Genomic DNA, 24,773 nt, shown 5'->3' on the forward strand with positions numbered 1-24,773 from the left:
AAAAAACCCCCTAAAAAAATTTAAATGTTTTTAATTAAAAGTTTTTTAAATTGAAAATAAAATTTTAAAATTTTTAAACTTAAAAAACCAAAAAGGGTTTATTTCCCCCAAAAAATTTTTCCCCCCCCAAAAAGGAAGTTTGTTTTTTTAAAATAAATTTTATTTTCTTTAAATTTAAATTTTTTTTTTAAATTTAAAACCCAAATTTTTGGGAAAAGGTTTTTTAAAAACCGGTTTTTCGACGGGGGTTTTTTTTTCTGGATTTTTAATAAAACAAAATTTTTATTTTTTTGAAATTTAGAAAATGTAAACTTTTTGGTAACAGGGGGGTCTTTTTTTTTTAAAAATTTAAATTTTTATTAAAATTTTGTGTTTTTTTTTTGGGGGGATTTAAATTATTGCCCTTTTTTTTTTTTGGGCCAAAAAAGTTTTAAAAATCCCCAAAACCCAATTTTTTAAAAAAGGGTTTTTAAAAACAAAAAAAACACAATTCTTTTAAATTTGTTTTGGGGAAATAAAAAAACCCTTAAAATTTTTGCCCCAACAAAATTTTTAGCCATTAGGGCAAAAAAATTTTTCCCCCCTTTGGGGATTCCCCCCTTTTTAAAAAGGGGAAAAAAGGGGCTATTCCCCTTTTGTGGAAAAGTTAAAAGGGGGTTTAGGGCAAAGGTATTTTTTTTAACCCATGCCAAATTTCCCAAGTTTTAAAAAATTTAATCATTTAAAACCAAAGGCCTTAAAAAAATTTAAAGTAAAAATTTCCCCCCTTTGTTTAACGGGTATTAAGGGGTTTTTAAAAGAATTTTGTCCCCATGGTTAGTTTTAAAAAAAAAAATTTGGGAAAAAAAGAAATTTGGTTAAAAATAAAAAAGGGAAACTTTTAAAAACACCCAAAAAAAAATTGCATTAAAAAATTCCCCAAAATAAAAAAAGAAAAATTTAAAATTTTTTTTTTTAACAAATTTAAAACCCCTTTAACAAAAAAACCTTATGCAAAAAATTTTTAAAAAAATTTTAAAAAACATTTTAAAACCTTTTTTAAAAAATTTTTTTTAAAAAAAAATTTTTTGGAGAAAATTTTAAATTGAAATTTTAAAAAAATTTTTTTTAAAGTAAAACCCCAACCCAAGAAAAAAGGTTAAACAAATTTTCAAAAAGGGTTTTTAAAAATTTTTAAAAAATAAAAAAAAAAAAAGGTTGAAAATGAAATTTTTTTTAAAACGAAAAAATTTAAAAAAAAATTGGGAAAATCAAAAAAGGGAAAATTTAAGAAAATTTGAAAAAAATGGGGGGGAAAAATTTTAATGGTCAAGAAAAAAAAAGGGAAAAAAAAATTTTTAAACCCCTTTTTAAAACGGGGAAAAAAACCCAAGGGGGAAAAAAAAAGGAACCAAAAATTTAAAAGGCAACTTTTTAAAAACGGGTAGCAACCCCAAGCAAAGGAAATCCCCGGGAAACCTTTGGCCCCATAAAAATTTTCAAAAAAAATTTAAAGAAAAGGAAATTCCCCCAAAAAAAGGAAAGCGTAACCCAAAAAACCTTTAAAAAAAAATTGAAAAAAATCCCAAGAAAAAATTTTCTTCCAAAGAAAACCTTTAAACCCGCTTTTAAAAGAAGGAAAAAAGGGAAAAAAAATTTCCAAAGGAACCCTGGGAAATCCAAACTCAAACCCAAAACAAAAACAAAAAATTCCAAAAAAAAAAAAAAACCCCCCCCCCCCAAAAAAAAGGGCCAAAACTTCATGTGGGGCCAAAAAAACCCCCCAAAAATTTTCCAAACCACCGGGTTTACAAACCCCCCCAAACCCCAAAAAGAAAAACCCAACCCCAAATTTAAACCCCTACCGGCCAAAAAACCCAGGGCCAAAGGAAAAACCCCGGGTGGGAAAAACCCAAACACCCCCTAACCCTTTAAAAAAATTTCTCCATTAAAAGGTTGGGAAAAAAGGCCCATCCATTTCTTTTAAAATTGCCCTTCCTTGTTTTTGAAATTACCGGGTTTTTAAAAAAGGGGGAAACGGGGGCTTAAAAGTTTTTGAAATTTTCTAAACCTTAAATTAAAAAACCCCCGGGGGTTGAAGGGGAAACCCTTAAGCAGGTTTCCCTTTACAGTTACAACCCCAAAATTTTAAAAAATTTTTTTTTTAAAATTTTAAAGGAAAACAATGGTTGGTAAAAATCCCCCGCTAAACACAATTTTTTGGGATAAAACCCCCTTTTAAATTTAAAAAAAAAAAAGGGGGGCGGGTTAAAAATTTAAAACCCCAAAAAAATTTTTTTCCCCAAAACAGAAAATTTGGGGGGGTTTTAAAATAGTCTTTGAAAACATAAAAAAAATTTTTGGGGAAAAAATTTCCCATTTTCCATTTTGCCCCAAAACAAATTTTTTTGGGGTTTGGGTTTTTAAAAAAAAATGGTATTTTTCAAAAATTTAGTTTTTCCCACAACCACGGGGCATGGGGAAAATTTTGTTTTTAAAATTTATTTAAAACAAAATTTTTTTTTTTCCCCCCAAGTTTTTTAACCCCAAATTTTTCCCGTGGTTTATTAGGTTTTTTAAAAATACTTTTATTTTTTTTAATTTGGGTTTTTCGCCCCCCGGGGTTAAAATTTTTCCCTAAAATTTAAAGGGGTTTTTTTATTTTTGAGGACTTTTTAAATTGTTTTATTTGAGGGTTCTTAAAAGTTTAAAGAAAACCCCATTTTAAAATATGGGGCCCCTTTGGGGTTTTCTTAGGCCCAAATCAATTCCCTTTCGAACGGGGGGAAAAGGGGGGGTATTTTAACAGGGTTTCCCCTTTTTACTTTTTCAGAAAAAAGGCCCTTAGTTTTTGGGGTTACAAAAATTTTTAAACCCAAAAAAGTTTTTTAAAAAATTCTATTTCCCCACACTCCCTTGTTTTAAAATAAAAAAGGGAAAAGGGTAAAAATTTTTTTTAAAATTTAAAAACAAAAAAATGTTTAAAAAAAAAAAAAATTTTTTTCCCCAAAAAGATCAAAAAACCCCTGACCAGGGTCCCAGTAAGGTTAAAAATTTTTAAAGGAAAATAAAAAAAACCCCCTTTTCCGGGTCAAAAAGAATTTGAAAAAAATGAAAAAAATTTTTGCCCTTTAAAATTTTTAAAAAAATTTTTCCCTAAAAAAAACCCCTTTTTAAAAAAAAATAATAAAAAAAAAATTTTTTATATTTTTTTAATGAAATTTTTTTAAAAAACTAAACTTTTAAAAAAAAAAATTTTTTAAGAAAAAATAAATTTTATTTTTAACCATTTTTTTTCCCAAATTTTTTAAAAATCCAAAAAAAATCCATTGGGAAAAATAAAAAAAGATTTTTTTAAAAAAAATTTTTTTTAAAATTTTTTTTAAAAAAAAAAATAACATTTAAACAAAAAATTTTTAAACCAATATTTTAAAAAAAAGGTTTTTGGCAAAGGGAAAAAAATTTTAAAATGGGTTTAAAAATTCAAAAAAAATAAACCAAAAAAAGGGTTGGGGTTAAAATCTTTTAAAAAAAAAAAGTTGAAAAAAAAGGGGAAAAAAAAAATTTAAGAAAAAAATGGGGAAGGAAAAGAAAAAAAGGGGTTCAATTTTAAAAAAAAAGGGAAAAAAATTTTTCCCCCTTTAAGAAGAAAGAAAACCCCAAAAAAAAAAAAAAGGGAAAAAAAAATTAAAAAATTGGGAAAAAATGTAAAAAAGGCCCCCCAAAAAAATCACGGGAACCCCCCCCAAAAAAAATTAAAAAAAAAAAACTTAAAAAAACCCCCAAGGAAAACCCCAAAAAGTTGGGCCCCCCCCCAAAAAATTTAAAGGGGAAATTTTAAAGGAAAATAAAGAAAAAACCCCAAATTTTAAAAACAAGCCCCAAAAAAAGGATTTTGGGGAAAATGAAAAAAACCAAAAAAAAAACCAAAGGAGAATTTGGGAAAAAACCCCCCTTAGGGATCCAAAAATCAAAAATATTCCAATTTTAAAAAATTAACCCCCCTTTCCCCAAACCCTTAAAAAAAAAAGGGTCCTGTTTTAAAAGGGGGAAAAAAACCCCCACCAAAAAATTTAAAAACCCCCCCCCGGGAAAAAAAACCCCCCAAATTAAAACCCCAAAAACCAAAACCCGCCCCCAAACCCCACGGGGTTCCACCCCAAAACCAAAACAAAAAGAAAAGGGTCAAATTTTCCCCTTAAAGGTTTGGGAAAATTTAAAAACCTAAATCTTACAAGGCTTAAAACCCCAAACGGTTCCCTTTTTGGGGGACCCCTTTCCCTTTATTCTTAATTTAAACCCCAAAAAAAGGGGACCAAACCCCTCCCAAAAGGGGTTTAACCCCCAATTTTTGAAGGGCAGTTCATCCCCTAAACGGAGGGTTCCAAGGGCATTAAAAAGGGGGGTTCCTAAAAAAAAGGGGCTTCCCCATTCAAACCCCCCCGGGGGATAAACCCCCCAAAAAAATTTGAAGGGTTCAAAAAGAAACGGGGAAAATTCCCCCAAAAAACCACATTTTCCCCCCAAAAAAATTTAAAACCCCTGTAAAAGGGAAAATTTAAAACCCCTTAAAAAAAACAGGGGAAAAATTTGGTTTCCCTAAAAAAAAGTTTCCCTGGGTTTTTTTAAACCCCCCCCTCAAAGAAATTTGTTATTTTCTTTAAAAAATTTTTTTATTCCAGTGCCCTTTTAAAAAAAGGGATTCGGGGGGTTTTTTGGGATTTTTTAAATGTTTTTAAATCCAATTTTTCCCAAAACCCCTTTTTTAAAAAAAACTTTGGGAAAAAAATTTTAATTTTAAAAAAGGGACCCGAAAAGGAATTTTTGGGTTTTTAAAGGGGTGTATTTTTTAATTTACTTTTATTTTTTTTTTAATTAAATTTAAGAAACCCCTTTATGGTTTTTTTGGGTCCAAATTTAAATACATTTGACACGGGTTTTTGGGGTAAAAAATTTTTTAAAAAAACCCCCCTTTTTCTTTTGAGGGGTTTTAGGAGTAAAAAAAACCACATTTAAATGAATTTTATTTTGGAAAAAAAAAAATTTTTTTATTTTCAAAATTTCCTGTTTAGAAGGAAAACAAAAGATAAGGGGGTTTTTAGTTGCTATAAATTTTCAAAAACAGAGCCCTTAGCTTTGTGTAAAAAAAAGGGAATTTTTAAGCCCAACTTTTTAAAAATTTACTTTCCCAAATCAGAAATTTTTAAAATTTTTGGGGATAAAAATTTTAGTTCCGGGCCACAGTTCCCTTTATTTTAAAAAACCAAAAATTTTTAGCCCCCGGGGATTAAAAAAATTTTCATGAAAAATTAAATCCAGGGGAAACATTAAAAAGGGTCCCAAAAAAGGAGCCCTGTTAGTATGGTACCCCAAGAAAAAAAAATTTTCCCAAAATTTTTTGCTAAAAGAAAAAAATTTTTTTAAAAAAAACCCAAAAAAAACCCCATTATTTAAAAAACCAAAAAATTAAAAAAAAAGGGAATTTTTTTAAAAAAAAAACTTTTTAAAAAAGAAATTTTTTTAAAAAAACTTTAATATAAAAAAAAATTTTTTCTAAAAAAAAAAATAATTAAAAAAAAACACCTTTTTTGAAAAAAAATTTTTTTAAAATTTAAAGCCCTTTTTTAAAAATTTTTTAAAATTAAATAATTTTTAAAAAAAATTTTCCCAAATTTTTAAAAAAAAAAAAAAATTTAAAATGGGAAAATTTAAAAAAAAAGGGGTTAAAAAAAATTTTGAAAAAAGAAAGGGGTTTCGAAAGTTAAAAAAAAGAAAAAAAATTTGGGGGGTGAAAAAATTTAAAAATTTAAAATGAAAAAATAAAAAAAAAAGGGGGAATTTTAAAAAACCCCTAAAGAAAAAAAAAAATTGGAACCAAATTTTTAAAAAAAAAAGGAAACCAAAAAATTTTAAAAGGAATTTTTTAAAATAAAAAAAAAATTTAAAAGGGAAAAATGTTAAAACCCCGGAAAACCCAACCCTTAAAGGGGAAAAACCCCCTTTTTCCCCAAAAAACCCCCTAAAAAAAACACTTTCCAAATTTAAAAAAGGAAAACCGGGAAAAAAAACCCAAAAAAAACCCCTAAAAGAAAAAAACCCAAAAAACTTTTTAAAGAAAAACCATTTCCAAAAAAAATTTTGTTTGAAAAAATAAAAAAAAACCCATTGGGGAAAGAAAAATGGAAAAATTCCCTTTCCAGAAGGAAAATCATCCCAAAATTTCCAAAAAAAATTTGCCTTAACCCCCCAAACCAAAAAACCCCAAACCAAAAAAACCTTCAAAACCCGGTTCAGTTCACAAAACCCAAATAAAAACTTAAAACTTTCAAACCCCCCTACCCCCCTCCCAATTAAAAAATCCCCACAAGGTAAAAAACCCCAAACCCAAAAAACCCAAATGGCCAAACTGAGCCCTAAAGACCAAAAAAACCCCTTTAAAAAAAAAAACCTTGGACCCTACCCAGTTTGGCTTTGTTAAGGGCAGATCATGCCTCCTAAACCTGGTGGACTTCTTTGAGACAGTTACCAAGGCATTAGATGAGGGAAAGGAGGTCCATACAGCCTATCTTGACTTAGCAAAGGCTTTTGACACCATTCCCCATTCTAGTATTATAGACAAGCTCACCAGATTGAACATAAACCCCTACATCACGAGATGGGTTGCCAACTGGGTCATGAATAGAATCCACATGGTGAGAGTTGCAGGCTCTACATCCGACTCTAAACAGGTTACAAGTGGTGTCCCCGAGGGCTCAGTCCTAGGACCCCTCCTGTTTGGTATATACTTCTTAGAGGAACATGCAAGCATAGGAGGACTATGGCTGACCAAGTTCACAGATGACTGCAAACTATGGGCCATAATTGATTTTCCGGCTGATACAGACACCCTCCAGAAGTGTCTCACTGAGATGGATACCTGGTGTCAAAATCATCGCCTCAAGCTAAATGCCAAAAAGTGCATAGTCATCCCTTTTGGAAAAAATAAAATTCCCATGAATACACATAGGTGGTAGTCCCCTAAATACAGAAAATGTAATAAGGGATCTGGGGACTTAAGTAGATAGTACTCTCTCCTTTGATAATCATATTGCCAAGGTGGTTTGAAAATCCTTCTATGTGGCCCACCTAATCATAAAAGGGTTCACATCTAGAACAAAAGAGGTTAGTGTGCCTCTCTACTCATCACTCATTAGACCCGTCATAGAATACAATGCCCCATTTGGGATGCACCTTACAAGACACCTGCAACAACTGGAAAGACCACAAAAGTACCTCACCAAGAGGATTACTGGCCTCAAACAGATGTCCTATGCAGCCCAACTCAAGAAACTCCAGCTGTACTCGGTTGCATACCGCTTACTCAGAGGTGATCTCTGCCTGACATACAAGGCCATATATCCAACCCAGAATTGATGGACATGCTCCACCTAAAAAAAAAAACAAATCCTGGAGAGCCACACGGACTAGAGATATAAATCTCACCACAATGATAAATACGACATGCTGGAGGGATAGATTCCTGTCCCAGAGACTCCCTATGCATTGGAACAGGATTCAATATACATCAGGCAGAGCCCCTCACTAACACTCTACAAGAGGAACCTTGACAGGTGGATGAGAAACAGAAAATTTACCCCGGGGATCACTGCAGTGGCTCTGCTGGACAGTGGCGCAGGGAACTAATGTCTCTACTGGACAGAGGCACAGGGGACTAATCTAAGGGGGTGGCGAAAACCAACACATTCTGGCTAGGCTTATAAATGCCCTTTGGCAGATAGCCTAGTACTTACCTATGAACCTAAAAACAAGGAACACAGAGTCAAAGAATCTCTCTTGGGGGAGAAACCAATAACATGAGCATGCCAGACAGTCTTGGAGAGACATATTCACAAAGTTGATAAATTTAGATTAGACTGGGAATTGCAAATAGTTTTTTTTTTTTACTTTTTTTGTTTCCTCACCTCTTTTCTTCATGTTAAAATCCTGGTACCATGGTATTTGTCCACGATGTGTCTACCAGCTTCTTACTCCCACTCCCCCCCCCAAGACTTCATCTGCTACTAGTGGAACTAAGTATCAAGAGGATTGTCATTTCTGTGCATTCATCTGTGGGAGTTTTCAGCTTATGACCTACCCTTTCCCACCCTTCCTTTGTGGACCTAATGGTATGCCTTGCAGGGGATGTGTATGCTTGCAATACAAACATGCAGTGTATTGCCCCACCTTTTTATCAGCTTAGTCATGTCTGCACCCTATACCCCTCGTTAGACACACCTGCCAGTGTGCCTTCCCCAGCCTTCCACAGAGTGGATATAGTAATTGCCCCTTAGGTCCGCCCGTTCACCAAAAATGGTAATATCCATCCATCCCTGGCACTCCATTAGTCCCCCTGAGCTGCTATTCGATCATAGGTCACCTGATTTGTAGCTGTTGTTTTTATCCCTCTATGCCACTGAAGCAGCTACACATATCTATGTGTAGTTGTGGGTGAATAAGAATGTTTATTATAATGTCTGTAATATTCTGAATAGTTATGTAAGATTAAATGTTCTTAAGGGAAACTCTTAGAGTTAGCTATATCGATATGATGTTGATTTAAATGGTTGTCATACATCAAACTTACCAAGGTAATTAAAATCTGATTCTGCATGTGGAATACACAAAATATGTAGCAGCTCAAGGGTGTATACAGGCAAACTCTTTGTCTTCTAATGAGTACATTTTTTTCTGAACTTCATATCAATATCATCTACATGACAGCCTTCCACAACAGGTGCAGTATTGCTAATCTAAAAGCAGTATCTTTAATAGTTTTATGGGGAAGAGATGAACGTGTTACTTTATTTTGCTACATTTATAAAGTGCTTGGGAGGCAGTATTTTGAGAGATCTGTCCATTTAAGTGATAAAAAGAAAAATCAGTGGTATCCCTCAAAGTCTCAGAAAACCCAGTATGCAACCTATACTGCATGAAAAAAGCAAACCAAGAAGAAATATAAATTAAAACACTTTTAACAAAGATCTCTTTCATATCAAACAAATAATTCATCAGGTTTGTGTCTCAATAACAAATTATAAAATTAATGAACACGTATAAATCTACATATATCGCAGACCATGAAAAGAAGACAAACAAAGGTAATACTGATCATTGAAATTGCTACACCCAGTGACTACAGTGTCTTATGTACAGAGAGACACAGTCAAAAAATACCAGAATTTACAATGTTCATTCATTTTATAATTTATTATTGACACATAAACCAGATTAAATATTTATTTGATATGAAAGTGATCTTTGTAAAAAGTGATTTAGTTTATATTCACCCAGCGAATATATTCAAAGTCGCCCATCTCCATGCTCTCTTAGATGTTCATTCCTTTGACATCCTATGTCTGACAGAAACATGGTTTAAACCTGCAACTAAAGATAATGAAATCATCTGTCTAGGATATAATATATTGAGACAAGACCTCAAAAAGCGCAAGGGAGGGGGAGCAGCAATTCTATTTAAAGATGGGCTGCAATTCACCTCTTCACCTTATAACCCACCTCTGGATAATAATGCAGAAGTCCTTATTTCCAGACTTCAACTCAACCCTAGTAAATCCTTATACATTATCTGTATCTACCTACCTCCTGGTAATAACACCAGTATAATAGAGGAAATCCTAGGCTGGGTGTCAACAACTTACTCACAAGAAACAATAATACTAGAGGACTTTAATATTGACTGGAAGTGTGTCAATACTGAAAATCCTACTTCCCATATTAACCTTCATGGTTTCCCTCAAACCATCAACTCCACAACCAGAATTAATAAACCAAACAAACAAGAGAGCACCTTAGATTGGATTCTTATTAATAAACATCACCAAACTTATAAGGTAGGAACCTTACCTGATGATGTAAGCAATCAATCATTGACCTACATTATCAGGCAAAAGAATGACATTTCCAATCCTCCCACGTATAAGATCTCATGGACCACCAAACACTTTAACCCTGTGCTATTCCAAAGAAAACTGAGTGCTTGTGACTGGAACCCTCTAAAAATGCTCCCACTTGAAGAGGCTATTAAACTGCTTGTTTTTTTTTATCTTGTTTTATGAAGGTAGAGCTTTAATTGTTGAATATCTGACAGGCATCCTGCTGTTTTGCAGAGGTCATTCATGTTCTGATTACATTTGTAAACATTCCTATGGCATGCTACTGTACTTAGACGACTTACAGGCTTCACTTTATAATTGCTTTTATAGAAGGCTAAGTGAATGCAGTTCATGTTACTGTTAGTTCATACTGAATAACATAGCTCTAGAATTATTGTCCTAAAACAGCCATACATTGCTTTGTGCATTATATTCTGTGTGTATTCACTGAAGTATACAGCTGTTATCACTGGACTTAGGGGCTGTATGTTACTGCTCTTAGTCTGTGGTTTTACAGAGATGATACTGTATTCACTATGTTGTTGTTGTCTTTCGGCTTTTCCCAGTTAGGGGTCGCCACAGCGGAACTCCAGTCCGCTAATGATTGACAGTAGATTTTTACGAATGTCGAGGTGCCAGCTCGACGTTCAACCTTCCATGAAGGTACACCCATTTACGCATGTCTTTCAAACGCCCACCCAACCGTGGGGAGGACATGCAGACTCCACACAGAAGGCATTCCCCGCACTCCAGCCAAGAATCAAATGGGAGAACCTCTTGCCGTGAGGCAGCAACACTACCGCTGCACCACCGGGGCTACTATAATCAATTTTAATTATAATGTATGCAATATAATTAATTTTACTCTCCAGCTCTATTTTTTGCATGCTCTCCACTTCACATTCTTGTAACCTTTGCACTAATTCTGCCTTAGTTACCTTTATTTTTCAGTTTGCATGGGTTTCTTTCCTGAGTGACCCCCCCCCCACCCCCACGCCCACCTGGGATTCACTGCATAAAGCAATTTCTACCTTCTCCACTGAAGCTGGCTATCTTAACTAAGTAAAACCTCTGGGAAGCAAGAACCTGACTCCCTCCAGCTTTTCAATTGTAATAGGTGAACTACAATTTAGATTTTGTAAACTATTGAGACTTAATGGTGTATGCACAACAACAGTGAAGGGATCTAGCCAATTGCCACTAGATTGGGCTATACTACTTTGAATCAGCCGTACACTCACACAGTGTTCCAGTCCCAAGCATTTACTTTTTAATTTGGTAAAGTAATCTCGCTCCCTCCTTATTGACTACATTTGCTAGTTTACCCCTAGGATCCAATTAAAATTAGCCTGAAAACTGGTGTACAATTAAAAAAGAATAAAACAAATTAAAGTACAGCCAACAACACTGCTTACATACAACCATACAAACCAAACCAAAATCCCAAGGTAACTCTCAGAGTCAGTGTTAGCCCCGTTCTGTTCGCCCTCTCTGCGCTTGGCTCGCTCCGCTCCACTCCCTGCCCCCACATTCCACCTGCCCCCACTAGTGCTAAATTTAAACCAGACTTGCCACTCCCCTCCTGCTAAGTACCAATCAGCACCTCACACATCATTGAGCAACCCTGCCCCCTTAACCCATTTCCTTCTCTCTCATTCTTCCACACCCTGTTAGCACAGTCAGTCATCAAATTTGGCTTGCTCCCTATCAAAATGCAAACAAGCAAAAAAACACTAATTACCCAAATGCCTATACTGTTTCTATTTTACCATCTCACTGCCTATGAGCAAACACTTGACCATGGTATTCACTACCCAAATGGTCAAACAGACACCCACGACTTCACACATAACACCAAACACTTTACCTTCCCCTGTACACCAAATATACCACCCTCTATAAAATACCACCCCTGTACAGCCACAAAACATAATCCTAAAGACAAAGACTATATAAAGCATATAAACAAACTCCTAAAGCTCAGAATATCCTGTCACTATAACCTTATAACACATGGAGACATTCATCCCATCCCTGGCCCACCCACACCCAATAACCTCCACCCCCCTACCACAACCCCCACAGTCAAGCTACCCATGAATACTCCCACTAGTTCCCTCCTAGCATTTCACCTAAATATTAGAAGTATTAACAATAAAATTCCCAACCTACATGCCCTCCTAGCAACCCACTCCCCAGACATTATATGTCTTACGGCAACCTTGCTAAAACCCAGTACTACTGACAATGAGATACTACCTCCAAGATACAATATTCATTGGTTAGACCATGCTACAAGGAAGGAGGTGGCATAGCAGTCCTTTACAAAAATACTCTAACCGTTAATTGAGAAACCATTCAACCTCCCCAATTCAGTAACGCAGAACTCCTCATAACCAAGCTACATATTAACCAAAACAAACACTTGAACATTGTCTGTGCATACATTCCACCAGGCAACAACCTAAATACCCTAGAAGATCTCCTTAATTGGTTATCCACTACCTATCCCCAAGAAACCATAGTTCTTGGTGATTTTAATACGGACTGGCATCCCTGCTCCTCCGACCCCCCCCCCCACACCCATATAAACTTATCTTGGGGTTTAAACATACCATAACCTCTCCCACTAGGATAAACAAACCAACCAAGAAGGAAAGTATTCTAGACTGGATCCTAGTTAATAACCAACCCCAACTGTACACAGCTGGTACTCTCCCTGATGACCTCAGTGACCATTGTCTAACCTATATCATAAAACATAATGCAGGAAACCCTCACCAGCCCAAATATAAAATATTTAGAAACAGGAAAAACTTTGATGCTGCTATATTCCAAAATGAATTAAAAGCAGTTGACTGGTCAAAACTAAAAAATCTAACATTAGAGGAGGCCATAGATCATTTTACCACTAAATTCCTAAGTATCCTTGATTCCCATGCTCCAGCACGTACAATAAAAACTAGAACAAATACAGCACCATGGCTCACAAAAGATACCAAAGCAAAAATCAAAACTAGAAACAGAGCCTGGGCCAGCTGGAGAACAACCAAACCCCATTTGGCCATCTAATATATCGTAAACTCAGGAATGATACAAAAAATTCTATTTTAGATTAAAAAAAAAAGCTTCTACCAAAATCTCCTACAAAAACACCAGAACAACCCTCGAAAGTTCTGTGCAGGCTTAAATCAACTACTTTGTCCAGGTCACTCCACCACCCTAACCCCAGCTAACTATACCCATAGCTCCCCAGAGACAATAGCTAGCACCTTTAATAACTTTTTCACTGAAACAATCCAACCCTAGCAAATCAGCTAACCCCCTCTAACATAAACCACATGCCTAATCTACCTAATAATCACCCGGAATTTGGCTTCCAACCAATGTCCACTAGTTTTACCAAAACACTTCTAAAAAATCTAAAACCTACCACGCTCGCTGCTGACCTCCTCCCTGCAGAGTACCTGCAAATAGCTGCAGATGCCATTGCATATCCCATATCTATCCTCATCAACAGAACCTTATCCGAAAATGCTATCCCCTCCCTCTGGAAAATATCTCATGTCATCCCACTCCATAAAGGTGGTAGCTCCTCAGACATATCCAACTATAGACCCATTGCCATTCTTTCCCCACTAGCCAACATAATGGAGAAATATGTACACAAGCAACTAATGCAATACCTTTTCACAGAATAACTTACTATCCGACTCCCAGCATGGTTTCAGACCATACCACAGCACTACCTCAGCCCTCCTTTCCTTTACTACTGCCATAAACCAAAACAGGAATGACAGTAGACTAACATCTGCCCTCTTTCTTGACCTATCAAAAGCCTTTGACATGGTCAACCATGAACTTCTCATTCTTTCACTAAAATATATTTTCCTCAACAAGCCTGCTATCCAGTGTTTCCAGTCCTACCTGACTGTTAGACAGCAGGCGGTACTATGGCACGGAAAACTCTCCAGCCAGTTACCTCTCACACTTGGTGTCCCTCAAGGGTCCATACTAGGTCCACTACTCTTCTCTATTTTTATCAACAACCTCCACACTGCTATCCCTAAAGCCAGCTGTATCCAATATGCAGATGATTCCACTCTCATCTGCTCAGCCACCTCCCCATCCGATTTGCAAATCTTAACCCAAAATACATTTAACACTATTGAAAACTGGCTCACCAATCAATGCCTACATCTGAACCCCAATAAAACTAAACTTCTACTCTTCTCTCCCACTAGTAGATCCACCACACTTTCATTCTCTGTCACATCTAACAATGGTACCACTATTTCCCCAGATAATCACACCAAACTGCTAAGGGGTTATCATAGACAATAATCTCAAATTTGTCCTACAGGTCAACAAAACCATACAGACCGGATCACTGTATAGAAACAAGACATTTTTAACCCCACTGGCTAGGACTACAATCGCCCAATCACACCTACTCTCTACTCTCTTATATGCCTCACCTGTACTCTCAAACCTCAACAAATCCGAACTAGGTAAGCTGTCCCATAGCTACAATCATATTGTCAGATTCACCACTGGCTCCACCTATAGAACCCACCACTGCCAGAACCTTAAACAACTAGAGTGGCTAGAACTGCCCAGCTTAATTCAATTCAATCAACTCTTAATAGCGCACAAAAGTTTGTACCACCCTGAGGATACCCCCTCACTTAAAAATATTATTAAGCCATATAGCAATCTAAGATCCCTACGGTCAGCCGATAAACTACTGGTCCAAACCCACAAAGCTAATAACTCTGCTGGTGAATCCCTGTTTGCCAACTTCATTGGCAACACCTGGAATTCGTTGCCAAACTATATAACACTACAATCCTCCAAAAGTCTCTTCAAAAAAAAAAAAAAAAAAACTCAAACAGTATCTTAAAGTGAATTGGCTATGCTCATGTACCAACCCTGATTAAGTTATAAACTAAAAGCATATTCTGCAATTATCATAACTTGTAACTACATCACCAAGCTCTGCTTCCAGTCTGATGTCTCTTACTTTTAATTGTCTGTCCATGACAATTGTGAGTCCCTACTAGGGAACACTGCTAACCCATTGTATATAATCACTTTGTTTTTATAATTGTTTGCTAACTTCTGTGTAATCTATGTAAGTTTGTCTTTGTGGAGCTTTTCTCCCCGGGCCTCCACTGAAAATGGGCATGTATCCAGTTGGACTATCCCGGTAAACAAATATAAAATAAATAAAATAAATAAATAAATACTTTAACTCTAAATTCTTAACTATCCTTGACCAACATGCACCTAAGCGTTCTATTAGAATCAAGTCAAAACCAGCCCCTTGGCTCTCAAAAGAAACCAGACAAAAAAATCCTACTCAGAAACAAATTTTGGACTAGGTGGTGAGCTACCAAAATTATCTCAGAGCAGCAAACTTTTAAGCAATTGAGAAATATAACAAAAAAGTCATACTCACAGACAACAAGAACTTCTACTGTAGACTACATCAAACCCACCAAAATAATCCACAAAAGTTCTGGGCAACTATCAACAGACTCCTTCAACCAGGGCACTCTAGTTCTCCAACCCCACTTGGGGCCAGTCTTAACACTCCCCATCAAACTGCCAATGCCTTCAATACCTTCTTCACAGAGGCCATACAATCTCTAGCCAGTCAGCTATCCCCGGATAGCTCAAGCTTTTCTACCCCCATTCCTAGCTCTCTCCCATCTTTCCAACTACAACCCATTTCTACTACCTTCATCTATAAACTTATCCAAAAACCTAAGCCTTGTACTCCTTCTGCTGACCAGATACCATCTGAATATCTACAAAAAGCTGCAAAAGCTGTAGCCTATCCTATATCCATCCTTATAAACAGAACCATTATTGAGGGAACTATCCAAGCCATCTGGAAAATCTCTCACATTATTCCCCTACACAAAGGTGGTAACTCAAATGAATATTCTAACCATCGGCCCATAGTCCTTCTATCACCCTTAGCTTGTTTCATCATTTGGACAATTTCAGTCCAATAAAGCCAAACCCCACTAACTGTAAATATGCATATTTCAGGCTTGTTATGACCTCATCAGCACAAGCAGAGTGTTTGACTAAGCATTAGAAACACAGGGCTGTTATACCCAGCTGCTGTCCATTATCATTAGTGTCACTGCAAAAATAAACAACAAACTAAAACAATGAGTGTGAAGGTCATTGAAAAAACAATCAGTAAAAACAAAATGAAAACTCTAGCAAAGCTAGAACATCCACTGAGTGACCTCCCAAACCTCTTGTATCAGAGGCACATGGGATATATGCAAATGATCCTTATGAACATCAGGTGTTTCAGCTAATTGGCGATTCTGCGTTCCCATGACTTGTTTCATCATTTTAACAGATACTTTCAGGCCAATAAAGCCAGACTCCATTAGCTATGAATATGCATATTTTGTTCCTATTATGACCTCATCAGCACAGCACAAGCAGAGTGTTTGACTAGCTTTGCTGGAGTTTTCATTTTGTTTTTACTGACTGTTTTTACAGTGACCTTCTCACTCATTGTTTTAGTTTGTTGCTTTTGATATTTTTGCAGTGACCCTAATGATAATGGACATCAGCTGGGTATACCAGCCCTGTGTTTCTAATGCTTAGTCAAACACTCTGCTTGTGCTGTGCTGATGAGAGCATAACAAGCCTGAAATATGCATATTCGCAGTTAGTGGGGTTTGGCTTTATTGGCCTGAAATTGTCCATTAAAATGATAAAACAAGTCATGGGCATTCAGAATTGTCAATTAACTGAAACACCTGATGTTCATAAGGATAATTTGCATATATCCCATGTGCCTCTGAAACAAGAGGTTTGGGAGGTCACTCAGTGGAAGTTCTGGCTTTGCTAGGGTTTTCATTTTGTTTTTACTGATTGTTTTTTCAGTGACCTTTTCACTCATTGTTTTAGGTTGTTGTTTGGGATATTTTTGCAGTGACACTAATGATAATGGACATCAGCTGGGTATAACAACCCTGTGTTTATAATGCTTAGTGAAACACTCTGCTTGTGTTGTGGAGGTCACAATAAGGCCAAAATATGCATATTCACATCTAGTAGAGTTTGGCTTTATTGACCTGAACTCATGGGCATTCAGAATCGCCAGTTAGCTGAAACATCTGTTGTTCATAAGGATCATTTGCATATATCCCATGTGCCTCTGATACAAGAGGTTTTGGAGGTCACTCAGTGGAAGTTCTAGCTTTGCTGGAGGTTTCATTTTTACTAATTAATAAAGTTTGGATTATGTGGTTAGCCTATATTATCTATAAAGTATTAATACGCTGGTCTTATACTGTAATTTGTCTATAGCTTTTTAGTTTCAGTTTTAGATGGCACAGTCTCTGATTACACTATGGTGGTAAGATGAAGGGGGATTAGGTGAAAGGATTGTAATAGGATGACTGGATCATAGCAGATTACTAGGCTAATGGCCCTGGGGCCCTTATAAGCCTAGCCAAGAGTTTATCCCCAAAAAGAAACCTCAGTCAGCACCTGTCACCCCTATCAATCAGGGGCACAGGTGGATCCCCTGGGACAGATTTGTGGTTTCCCATTCACTCATCAAGGTTGCGCTTGAAGAGGGTCAGCGACGTACTTTGGTTGATGTGTATGAGAAGTCTATTTCAGAGACTGGGCAGCCTCTGGGAGACAAGCCTGTATCTCCAGCCGATTTTGTTAATGTCACATATTAGATTTAGGGCTTTCAATCAGGTAATGCACAAGAAGTTAGACTTGTGGATGTGGAGCATCTCTAGTAGAGCAAGGTCTGAGATTGTCTTGTAGGCAAGACACGGATTGCCCTTATGAAATCTATATGATACTGAGTAAAGTGATAGTGATTTGAGCCTGTCCACATAGGACAGGTGTTGGAGTCCATGGATTTTCTTTGTGAGGTATTTCTGTGGTCTTTTCAGTCAGTGCAGACGTTTAGAGAGGTACATACCAAATGGGGCATTGTACTCAATTATTAGCCAAATGAGGTAGGAGCACAGAGAGATAATAACTTCCTTTTTCTGGACACAATCCCCAAGTAAAAGACTTTTCTGATCACTGCCACTACATGATGGTCGAATGTGAAATTGTTGTCAACCTGTGTACCCAGGTGTCTCACCACAGGTTGTGTTTAGGGTATTGCCATTTATGTGGTAATCAGTAGGGGCTGTGTTTTTGCTGAATGGTATGATAATACATTTTTTTGCATTTAACTTAAAGCCATGGCGTTGGCACCAGTCATTTGTTGCTGTGAGACCCTCTTGTAATATGTTACCATCATTTGGCGAGTCAGTGACAGCACCCAAGTAACAGTTGTCCTCAAACCTGGTCAGCCAATGGCCTTCTATCATAGCCTGGACCTCTGAGAAGTAGATGCCAAACAGTAGTAATCCCAGGACAGATCCCTGGGGAACACCACTAGTGACAGGTCTGCTGTCAGAAGTGGAGGCACCTATTTTAACCTTGCTGGTCCTATCAGTGAGCCAGTTGGCCACCCACCTGATGAGATAGGGATTTACACCAAGTTGTGTTAGCTTTTTGATGATGCCCAAGTAGGGGATTGTGTCAAAGGCCTTGGCCAAGTCAAGGTAAGCTGTATGTACTGACCTTTCCTCATCTAGTGCTGTTGTGACAGTCTCAAAAATGTCCACCAGTTTCAACAGACAAGATCTGCCCTTGATGAATCCAAACTGGGCAGGTCAAGTGCTTAGAGACTGCCTATGTCCTTTTTTTATGAGATCCATAGTAATACATTCCATGGTCTTACAGATCAGACTTGTCAAGCTAATGAGGTGATAGTTTCCAGGGTCCGTAGTGGCACCACCTTTGTGCAAGTGGATAACAATGGCAGTCTCCACTCTGCTATAATGAAGCCTGTACTTAGGCTATGGTTGAATATGGTTCTCAATGGTAAGGCTAGTTCTTTCTGGAGATGGTACAGAATACAGCCTGGGATACTACCAGGTCCTATGGAAGCTGTCCCATGGAATGCTTTTATTGTTGTTAACACAGCCACCTTCTGTAACTACTGCCTTGCTCCAAATAACCTGATTATATATAAATCAGGAATGCTTTCTTGCTTTTCATTATACTCAAGTAGAATTGCTTGTTTTTGTGTTACAATAAAGGATATTCCATTTTTAACTCAACTGTGGACTACCTACTCTTTTCTGTTTTATTAATTTATAGCATGCATTTTACAGTTTAATTTTTGTTAATGAACTAGGTGCTTAACATGTCAGGAAGTGAACATCACAGCCTCCACACTGCAAAGTTTCTTTTTGGTTCATTTTTAAGTGATAGGTGTCCAAGGGGGGCAGGGAGCAATAGGAGCTTGTCAGTACAAAATGGAATTTTCTTGCTACACCCCTGTATCAGCTATAATATGTACATTAAAAATAAAACAATGATGTGCAAAAAAATCTGTTTTCATATTCAAAACAATGATCATATACAGACCACGTATATCTGCTCAATTTTTGAAGACTATCTTTAATAAAATATGACTTGGTGAATCATTACCACATCCTCAAACTGCTTATGTGATCAGAAATAAGTCTATTTATTTTATGTGTAGTAAGACAGAAGACTTTCACTGTTTTAAGGGTGACCAGAGAAACTCATCCTTTTTTCTTTATTTCCTTATTTATTTACTTATTTATTTATTTCAGTTTATGACCCGGGAAGTCCAATGGGACTAAAAAGAGTCCATTTTCAGTGGAGGCCGGGTGAAAAAAAAACTTTAATAACAATGACAAACATATTAGCATATACACATACAAAGCAAAGAAATCATACAGCTTTATGCAGCATTTTACAGTAAAAAATCTACATTTTACAATAATAATAATAACATCTAGCAATTGTACAGTCTAAGAGTCATTAACAGTGAATTACCATTGAAATTCTACGTTCTACAATAATAGTAAACATCTAGCAACAGTACAGTCTAAGGGTCATTAACAGTGAATAACAATTGAAATTATACATTCTACAATAATAATAGTAAACATCTAGCAACAGTACAGTCTAAGGGTCATTAACAGTGAAAAACAATTGAAATTATACATTCTACAATAATAATAGTAAACATCTAGCAACAGTACAGTCTAAGGGTCATTAACAGTGAATAACAACTGAAATTATACATTCTACAATAATAATAGTAAACATCCAGCAACAGTACAGTCTAAGGGTCATTAACAGTGAATAACAATTGAAATTATACATTCTACAATAATAATAGTAAACATCCAGCAACAGTACAGTCTAAGGGTCATTAACAGTGAATAACAATTGAAATTATACATTCTACAATAATAATAGTAAACATCTAGCAACAGTACAGTCTAAGGGTCATTAACAGTGAATTACAATTGAGCACGATAAATTGTTGGAAATAAACTATTAACAACATTTGGAGGTTTAGGAGGAGTAGGAGGGCAAATGACGTGAGTGCAGAGATGATGCAGAGAGTTAGAAGATGGGTTTTGATATAGGAGGGTCCTATGTGAGGAAGGAACAAGGGCATTCCCACTTTGGAGACAGGTAGGAATGGAGGAGGAAGGTAGGAATGGAGGAGGCATTCCTTAGCATAATCTGTTTTATATTTCTGTGCTTACCTCAGGCAGTGGGATGTAACCTATACTTTTGCTGTTGTCTGTTTGCTAATTCTGTGAACGCTACAAAATTCCAAGCTATAGATACATTCAGAAAAGCATTATTTCAGTATACAATGCAAAATAATGGGATAACCCCTAATGACAACAAATCCTAATGGTAACACTTACACTTTCCTCCTTTAACAATAACAGAACTGCTGCGAGTCCATTTTGATGGGTTATATGTATAACAGAGACAACTGAAGTAACCGCCAGTAGGTAGGTCAGCAACATCAAAGGAAACACGATCAGTACTATTATACTCTGGAAAGGCATCTCGTATTTGCTGACCATTCTGATACAAAATGCACAGCCAGTATTCATAGCTTCTGTTTTTGCTAGCACATACAATCTTAGTCTCATTTTCAACCAATTGTATTTCTGGCTCATCCACCTGATCTGTAGGGATAAAAAAAATAAAAGATTGTTATCAAACTTCATCAGTAAGTTATAAGATAAATAATAAGATGCAGATATTATACCACGGGGATTTTTAAATAATTAAGTAATTTCCCTTGGCTGTTAAACATGCTATTAAGAGAGCAAAATATGCTAGACTATGCCAATTCACTCAGTGGACTAACTGACCTGATCAAGAATTTAATTATATAAGGGTTTCTTCTTTATTTGTCCTTAAAAATATGAAAATAGTGAAATTTTATCATTTGAAATGCATTTTTGTAATACTTTTTAAAGATAAAAAGCTGCAGGTATACAGTAATTGGTATAGTACTGTCATGCAATTTGCTTCTTGCATGGTGAAGGGCCCCAGACATTGAAACTATAATCCCCATGTATGCCAAGAAACTGCAAACTTATGGGAACTTACAAGTGCCACTGTATACAGTGGATGCTTAAGACTTCTAGTAAAACATGTAAAATCTTCAACCCACTACTTAATTTTTTAAATATACGTCCGCATTTCTGGGTATGCTAAAACTACTGTTGACAGAGATCATGTATATACATATGCGCACACACACACACACACACACACACACATATATATATATATATATATATATAGATATATATATATAGCTATAGATGGATAGATACAGATATAGATATATGAATACTATGAAATATAGGTATATCATAAAAAACTTCAAACTAGTAACTATAAAACTAAAACTAAAAATAAAAAATACAAAATATAGAGTGGAAGAAAACACACAGAGATGAACTGGTAATATTAGCAATTTCATTCTTTAATGTCTTAGAACTTCTTCAGATATACAAGTAAAAAATAAAAGTCCATGATATAAAAGATATAGGCATATATTGTCATTTCATTGGTATAGGTTCATATGTGTTTACTAGGCTAATGACCACAAGGGCCTTTTTAAGTATAGCCATGCATCGCAAAGCTCTGACAAGTTCTGATACCCTTGATGAGTGTAAGCAGGGGCTTGGGAGATGAAACATTCACATGCTAGGGCTTTGGAGATGAACCTTTTACAGATTGCCTGTGCCCATTAGAGACACAGGGTCCAAAACAGGGATGAATTTCCTGTTCTCCATTCAAATAATAAAAGTTGCACTTGAATTGAGTTACAGATGAACTCTGTTCCATATGAATGGAGAGCCTGTTCCAGAGATGGGGGTAATCTCTGGGATACATACCTATCTGTCTAAAAGGTCCTATTTATATCACAGGCAAGGTTCAATTCCTTATAACAAGTAATTCTGGTGCTGTTTGTTTTGTAGATATGCAGGAGGTCCATCAGAGTGGGGTCTGACAATGCCCTGTTTGTCAGGCATAGATCTCCCCTCAAAAGCCTGTAGGAGACAGAATACAGGGATAGAGCCTTGAGGTGGTCTGCATAGGAAATTTTACTTAAGCCTTGTATTCTTTCAGTGGGGAACCTCTGTGGATGTTCCACTTGTTGGATATGCCTGGCTAGGTGCATACCAAAGGGAGCATTGTACTCAATGATAGGTCTGATGAATGCCAAATACAGTGGAACAATGACTTCCTTGGACTTAGATGCCATACCTCCACTCTCCATTTCTCTCTCCACTCTCCAAAATACTAGAGAGATGTATACACTCTCAGGTCTCAGACTACCTCCTTACTAACAACCTCCTTTCCAGTACTCAGCATGGTTTCCGACCAAACCATAGCACCACCACTGCCTTACTCTCCTTTACTAACACTATCCTTCAGCATAAAAACAATGGCTATCTCTCCTCTGCTACTTTCCTAGACCTATCTAAAGCATTTGACATGGTCCCACACAAACAACTTATCTCTGTCAAATCAACAAAATAGCACCAAAAACCACTAATAAAAATCCACGAACAGAGAAGCAGTGAAAAGAGAACCAAACAGCAATAGCGTACAACTGATTTTAATTTCCGCTTTCGTCACTCGACTTCCTCAGAATGCAACAAAACATAACAAATCAAACACTTAAATACCATTATGCAAATCAATTATAAAAATGCAATTAGTTAAAAAACAAATCATGTACTTATTTCAGTAACAAACTAATATTGTTATCTTTATTAATATGCAATTTTCTGTATTTTAAAAAACATTTGATGTTAATAGCATCATTAAGACCTGGAAATTTATCAGAATTTAATCTGATCTGCCATATGGTTTCACGTTGTTCCAGGTAATTTTTAAAATCACCCTTTCTCAAATCAGGATGCACGATTTCTAATACAGAAAATAAAAATTTTTTGAATAAAAAAGACGGACAAGTTACCGAATGTTTAAAAAGGACATTGTTGTCATCCCTGGTTTTAATACTGTAGAGGTGTTCCCTGATTCTAGTTTTAAGGCTTCGTGTGGTCATGCCGACGTAAAAAGCCGGACATGTCGAACATAAAGCAATATAAACCACTCCCGTGGAGTTACAGTCAGCATAACCTTCAACCTTAAATGTTCTTTTAATCGTTTCGACTAGTATATAGGGACCCTCTGAAATATATCCGCACATATTGCAGAAATGACATCTGTGCATACCTGTTTTGTTAGTGGGTGCATGACTACAAACTCTGTTATTAAACTCCAATATCTTTTTCAGATTATTGTGTTTCTTAAACACAAAAGCTGGACAGTTACCTAAAACTTGTTGAATATCCTTGTTACCACTAATAATTTTCCAATTGTTCGCAATAATCCTTTTAATCTGTCCTCCATCTGTACTCATGTCTAGTGAACATAAAATGTTGTTCTCTGTGTTTCCTCTTTGCTGTACTCTGTCATTGATTGAGACAAATGATAGTGGATAATCTAATAAAGGTTTAAAAGACAAAGGACGTTTGCTCAAAATCTCATCTTTAATAATATTCAAATCATTGTCATGATAACCTCTTTTGGTAAATAGAGAAACTATGGTGCCAAACTCATTAATTAAGTCACTGTGCTTACTAGTCATCCGGCTAGCCCTAATGAATTGACCTCTAGGGATATTGTTGACAATGTGTTTTGGATGGTTACTAAGAACGTGTAAGTAACCGTTAGTAAAAGTCTCTTTGCGAAAGATCTTACTATGGAACCGTGATTCAACAGTGTCCCAATATAAAACAACATCTAAAAAATTGATGTGTGTTCCAAAACTTCCTTTGGTAAACTTCAAATAATCAGAAGATGAATTTACTTCTGATATGAAACAATCAATAGTGTTGACATCGCCCTCAATAATAAAAAATAAATCATCTATGAAACGACAATATAATTTAATGTCAAATTTTTGTTTGATAAGGGGCAGAATTTCAGACTCCCAACCTGCCATTACCAAATTAGCAAAGGCTGGTGCTGCTGGAGACCCCATGGCAACTCCCTTTCTTTGTCTGTAATAGGAATCTCCTAGTAAAAAGAAATTATTTTCCAAAATAAGCTCAAGAAACAATCTAATGGTCAAAATAGCATTGTTGCTTAAATTAAGTTTTCTTTTAACCAAAAAATCACAAACTACATCAATTCCAACTGAATGGGGAATACAGGTGTATAAGGAAACAACATCGAGGGTAAAAATAATGTGCCTCGTAGGGTTGTACTCAAAATTCTTCAAAAATTGCCCTAGTTTGCTCAAAAAATGCCATGAGTCCTTGATGAATGAATCTTCACCATTCACAACCGGCCCCAAAATACCATCTATAACCAAAGATATACCCTCAGTGACCGAGTGTGGAGATGAAACTATGGGTCTGAGGGGAG

At 36.0% G+C, this 24,773-nt stretch overlaps 1 protein-coding gene across 1 annotated transcript in view; it reads right to left on the reverse strand.

Moving 5' to 3' along the window:
* LOC122803987 overlaps positions 1 to 24,773 on the reverse strand; it is a 1,320,195-nt gene that overhangs the window by 100,808 nt on the left and 1,194,614 nt on the right. Inside the window, exon 5 of the mRNA XM_044073667.1 lies at positions 20,729 to 20,998. Within this exon, the coding sequence (XP_043929602.1) occupies positions 20,729 to 20,998 (270 nt within the window). The remainder of the gene's footprint in view (positions 1 to 20,728; positions 20,999 to 24,773) is intronic.

The sequence above is a fragment of the Protopterus annectens genome, chromosome 6.part0 (genome assembly GCF_019279795.1).
Source record: "Protopterus annectens isolate FY-2018-M chromosome 6.part0, PAN1.0, whole genome shotgun sequence".
NCBI lineage: Eukaryota > Metazoa > Chordata > Ceratodontiformes > Protopteridae > Protopterus > Protopterus annectens.